We start from the raw sequence: 5,915 nt of genomic DNA on the forward strand, positions 1-5,915 counted from the left end.
ATATGACCTTCTGCAGGAAGCTGCAACCGTAAATGAAAATTCATCAACTAGTTCTCAATCGGTCCAAAACTGGGTCAATCAACTTCCCAATCATGACCAGCAAGCCGAATCAGCCTTAATGTCTACCAACAACAATGGTGTACATGCGCAGTCCACACATTTGTTTGAAGAAACGTCTTACTTGGATATGCCTAATAGTTCAGCAGAACGAAACTCCAATAGTGAAACCACTCGTGGTACGGGACAAAATAAAGTAACAACTGGCAGTGCTACCCAATTACCGCCCAATTCTACTAACCTGTGCTCAGCAGCTTGTAACATTGCAACTTCAACGATAGGCAATACTGCACCGATTGCTGCAGTGTCAGCCACCACCAATAGTGGAGATCAAAGATATTTGCATACGCAGACTGCTTCGCTTAATCCCAATGCGGTAACTTTCATAAATTTACCCAAAAATTCTTATTTTAACACTGCAACACAACTTCCACCATCTGTTGCAAGTGCACCCCGCCAGAATTATCCCGAAAATACACAATCTTTTATTTATCAAGCACCCATTTCATCTACAATGCGCCCCCAAACGAACAGTTTCAATAGCACATCCCAATTTCATAATAGCAATCTACTGCAACAAAGCAGCATCAATGCTAGACAATCTGTTCCCAAGGAACTGCCAATATTTTCCGGGCACGCCGAAGACTGGCCATTATTTATTTCCACTTTCGAATGGTCCACCTCAACTTGCTGCTTTTCGGAGGCCGAGAACTTAATTCGTCTCCAAAAGTCTTTAAAAGGTGAAGCACTTTATAGTGTACAGCATTTGCTTATCCATCCATCAAATGTCTCTGCCGTCATCGATATTCTTCGAATGCTCTACGGCCAACCCGAAAAGATATTGAACTCTATAAAAGAAAGAATAAATGCATCGCCAAAGGTAGATGAAAACAATTTGCAAACACTGACTCACTTTGCGATAAACGTCCGTAGTCTAATCGCCACTATTAAAGCCGGCAACTTGCCAGATGAGATAAATAATTCTTTTTTACTTCAACAATTACTGCAAAAACTCCCATCTTCGTATCAAATGCAGTGGGCAACCATAAAACAGCAGCTTATGATTCAAAACAAGAAACCAAACTTATCTGCGTTTGACAGTTGGTTATTCAGTGTTGGATTAACAGCCAGTACAATAACAACTGATCCCATTTCTAACAATCGAGATAAAAATCGTCATACTAAAAGCAGCAGCTTCAATAACAACAAAACAACTACAAGTAAGAGAGCATTTATCTACTCTCATAGTGATGATAAAAAGTGCATTGTATGCAACAATAAAAACTGCAGAGCTGTGAGTGACTGTCCAACATATCAGTCGTTGGAACGCAGTGAAAAATGGAACGTGGTGAGAACCAAGAAGCTTTGCAAATACTGTTTGGGTGTGCATATGGGAGAATGCAGGAAAAAGAAAAAGTGCGGCGAGGAAGGCTGTGAGTACTATCACCATTCTTCCCTACATCGATATACGTCACCTTCACCACCTGTTGGAAGCAAACAAACGTCAAATCAAAATATGACAAACAGTTCAAATGAAAGAGACGTGATACATAATTCCCACAATAATATGTTGACAAATATTTTGTTTAAAATTGTGCCAATTACTATATATGGAAATAATAAAAGCATCGAAACCTATGCGTTTATTGATGAGGGTTCGTCGGTCAGCCTTATGGATAATTCAATTGCCAGTGATCTAAAAATTGATGGTGTGGCTAGCCCCCTGTGTTTGAAATGGACGGGAGGTATGCAGCGAAGGGAAAAAAATTCAATGAAATTAACAATTCAAATTTCAGGGAACAGCAAAACCCGTGTGTCTTTAAACGTATGTACAGTGGAATCATTAAGTTTACCAGTGCAATCTTTGAACTACAAATTGTTAGCGCAGCGTTATCGCCATCTCCGAAATTTGCCTGTTAAAAGTTATGTGAACGCTGAGCCAAAACTATTTATTGGATTAAATCATCTTAATTTGGGTATTTCCAACAAGATTCGTGAAGGTGCCTCCAATGAGCCTGTTGCTGTCCGAACGAAACTGGGATGGCTCATATACGGCACAACATCCGAACCAGATCATACAAGTAAGCCATTTAATTTTCAAGTATGTAATTGTACAGCTAGCGATGAAAAATTAGATGAGTTAGTAAGAAGTTTTTACACACTCGAGAGCATTGGGATATGTACAAAAGACCCTCTTAAATCTGAAGATGAGAGTCGAGCATTAAACTTATTAAGCAAATACATGAAGCAAAAGGCAAGTGGTAATTATGAGGTTCCATTATTATGGAAGTTTGATTGTGTCGAACTGCCAAACAGTTTTGATATGGCTATAAAGCGGTTAACTTGCCTCGAAGGGAAGTTAAAACGAAACTTTGATCTCTTAAACATTTTTCGAGATACAATTTCTAAATACCTATCTAAAGGCTACATACGTAGACTTGATGAAAAAGACATCAGGCGCAACGACGGAAAAGTTTGGTATTTACCAATTTTTGCCGTCTTTAATAAGAATAAGCCTGGTAAATCGCGTGTGGTGTGGGACGCGGCTGCCAGGGTTGGTGAATTTTCGTTGAACTCGTTTCTGCTTAAGGGGCCTGATATGTTGACATCATTGCCATCAATTCTTTTTAAATTTCGGCAAAAGAAAGTGGCAGTATGTGGAGACATCGAAGAGATGTTTCATCAAATTCACATCAGGGCAGAAGATCGTGATGTGCAACGGTTTCTTTGGAGGGATTGTAACCAGGAGAGAGCGCCAGATGTGTACATAATGGACGTCATGATATTTGGTGCCACATGCGCTCCCAGCATATCGCAGTATGTGAAGAATTACAATGCTGACAAATTTCTGGAAGAGTTTCCCCTTGCTGCAAAGGCAATCAAACAAAATCATTATGTGGATGATTTGCTATGTTCTATTGATACGGCTGAGGAGGCAATAAAATTGGTTAAAGATGTGTGCTTTGTACATCGCCAAGCTGGTTTCAATATAAGAAACTGGGTGTCCAATAGCAGGGAGGTTAGGAATGCATTTGCATCTACTCTTTCGGAGAAAGTTAAATGCATAAATTTTAAAGCCGAAAACAGTGTTGAGAAAGTACTGGGCGTTTTTTGGGAGCATGATGAGGATGTTATAACATTTAAAATAGCATCATGGCTTCTGGAGGGTGAATTATTGTCAACCAAAAAAGCTCCAACTAAGCGAGAAATGCTTAGACTAGTAATGTCCATTTACGACCCCCTGGGACTAATTGGACACATAGTTATGTTCGTGAAGGTTCTCATGCAAGAAGTTTGGAGGTCCAAATCGGGGTGGGATGAACCAATCCATCACGAATTGGCGGCAAAATGGAGTCACTGGTTACGAATTTTGCCAGACATCGAAAACCTCAAAATAGAAAGATGCTATCTAAAAACTTTTCATAATTATGAAGGCGTTAATGTCCAGCTGCATACCTTTGTGGATGCCAGCAAGGACGGTTATGCTGCTGTATGTTATTTAAGACTGAAGAAAAATGCCGATGTGGTTTGTTCGTTAGTGACTGCCAAAACCAGAGTTGCCCCAATTAAAATAACGTCAGTGCCTAGGCTTGAACTTATGGCAGCTTTAATAGGAGCGCGTCTAGCGAAGTTTGTGCTGGATAATCACGAAATTGGAATTTCTAAAAAATATTTTTGGAGCGATTCGAAGACAGTTTTGAGTTGGATCAACTCTGACCATCGCAAATATAACCAGTTTGTTGCATTTCGGGTTACGGAAATCCTGGAACTCTCATCAATCAGCGATTGGAATTGGGTTCCAAGTAGAGAGAATGTGGCCGATGATGCCACAAAATGGTCGAAAATTCCAAATTTTTCCGATTCTAGTAGGTGGTTCCATGGACCAGCTTTTTTGTTCCAACCTGAAGAAATGTGGCCCCAAAAGACGGGTTTTAGTGGTAATACAGAGGAGGAACGAATACATACCTCGTACCCAATAAATAAATACGAGCCCATTTTAAATGAGCTGCGATTTTCGAAATGGAATCGGCTGGTGAGAGCTATTGCTTATGTGGTCAAATTTATTACTATTTGTCGAAAAAATGAGCCCAGATGCCAAGGATTAACACTGGATTATTTAAAGAGAGCGGAGCATATAATATATAAACAGGTGCAATCTGTGACTTACTCAGCTGAAATTGCTGCCCTGAATACAAAGTCTCCTGTGCCAAAATCCAGCGAAATTTTTTCAAAAACACCCTAATTGGAGGAAGGGCTTTTACGAGTTGATGGCAGAATAGATTTGGCAAATGTTACATTTGACCAAAAGCGTCCAATAATATTGCCCAGAAAACATTATGTTACCAAATTAATAATTCTTCATTATCACGAAAAATTTCATCATATGCATCATGAAACAGTTGTGAATGAGCTGAGGCAAAAGTATGCCATCTCGAAACTTCGCACCACTGTAAAGACTATTTTTCGTTCCTGTCAATTCTGTAAAATCACCAAGGTGGTGCCTAACCCCCCTCAGATGGCAAAGTTACCTCGAGCTCGTGTAGCTGCTTATGCATCTCCATTCTCTTATACTGGAGTAGACTTCTTTGGGCCCATATTGGTCAGTGTGAATCGCCACAAAGAGAAACGATATGGCTGTTTGTTTACGTGCCTCACTATAAGGGCCGTTCATATTGAGATTGCACATTCTCTTACGACAAGCTCTTGTATTTTGGCTATTCGCAATTTTATGGCGCGTAGAGGTACACCGCATGAGTTCTATAGCGACAATGGAACTAATTTTATTGGAGCAGAGAGGGAACTAAGAGAGGCGCTAGCAGAGGTTAACAAAAACGAATTACTCGAAACTTTTACAACTGCCAACACCAAATGGAATTTTAATCCTCCTGCTTCACCCCACATGGGAGGCGCCTGGGAGCGTTTAGTTCGCTCAATCAAAATGGTTTTGTATAAGATCATGCCCTCAAGGCACCCTACTGATGAGCTACTTTTGAGCATGTTAATCGAGGTGGAAAATGTGATAAATTCGAGGCCGCTCGCATATGTTCCAATTGAAGAACATATGGCAGAAGCTTTAACCCCGAATCATTTTCTTGTGGGAAGCTCCAATGGGCTAAAACCCTTAACTACAGTTTACGACAGTGGAACCTTATTGAGACAGAGCTGGCTTATTTCTCAACAATATGGCAACATATTTTGGAAGAAGTGGCTGGCCGAATATTTACCATCGCTTACTTGTAGGACAAAATGGCACGAGAAATCAAAGGCATTATGTCAGGGGGATTTAGTTATCATTGTAGACCCTTCTTTACCTAGAAATGTCTGGCTGCGAGGCAAAGTACTTGAAACGAGGTTGGCACCAGATGGTCAGGTCCGCAGCGCAAAAATATTGACATGTCGAGGCGTAATGGAGAGACCTGCAACGAAGCTGGCAATTTTGGATGTTGCTGCTCAAACTAAGTCTGACGTAGAAGAAGCTTCTTGTCATACTCCGGGGGGAATGTTGACGCCAATCTCAAAAATGCCTTAATTTAAATTTATAGCAACTCAATTTTGTATCTGTCAGTTCGTAATTATTGATAGGGTTAAGTAACGTAATTATTGTTAGTGTTTAGTAACTAGTAATTTTTAATTAAATGTTTTTAAAATGTCAAGTAGCGTCCTCATTCGCCATATTCTTAAAGTCCATAAAAATTTGCAAGTTGGCATATACGCGGTGTTGCGGATTCAGGAGGAATATTGCAGATAATTATTAAAATCTAGTGGTTTTCATACCAAAAAGTAGGTTACGTTTTTTTTTGTTATAATTTTTGTATTTTTACTTGTATGTTTTTATGTAGGAATTTTAATATAAATGC

At 39.8% G+C, this 5,915-nt stretch overlaps 1 protein-coding gene across 1 annotated transcript; it reads left to right on the forward strand.

The window, feature by feature from the left end:
• Positions 1-4,441: 4,441 nt before the first annotated feature.
• Positions 4,442-5,587, forward strand: LOC131994676 (uncharacterized). Its single transcript, XM_059361478.1, has one exon. It carries the CDS (start codon positions 4,442-4,444, stop codon positions 5,585-5,587), a length of 1,146 nt encoding a protein of 381 aa, XP_059217461.1.
• Positions 5,588-5,915: the final 328 nt, after the last annotated feature.

Source organism: Stomoxys calcitrans, chromosome 2 (assembly GCF_963082655.1).
Source record: "Stomoxys calcitrans chromosome 2, idStoCalc2.1, whole genome shotgun sequence".
NCBI lineage: Eukaryota > Metazoa > Arthropoda > Insecta > Diptera > Muscidae > Stomoxys > Stomoxys calcitrans.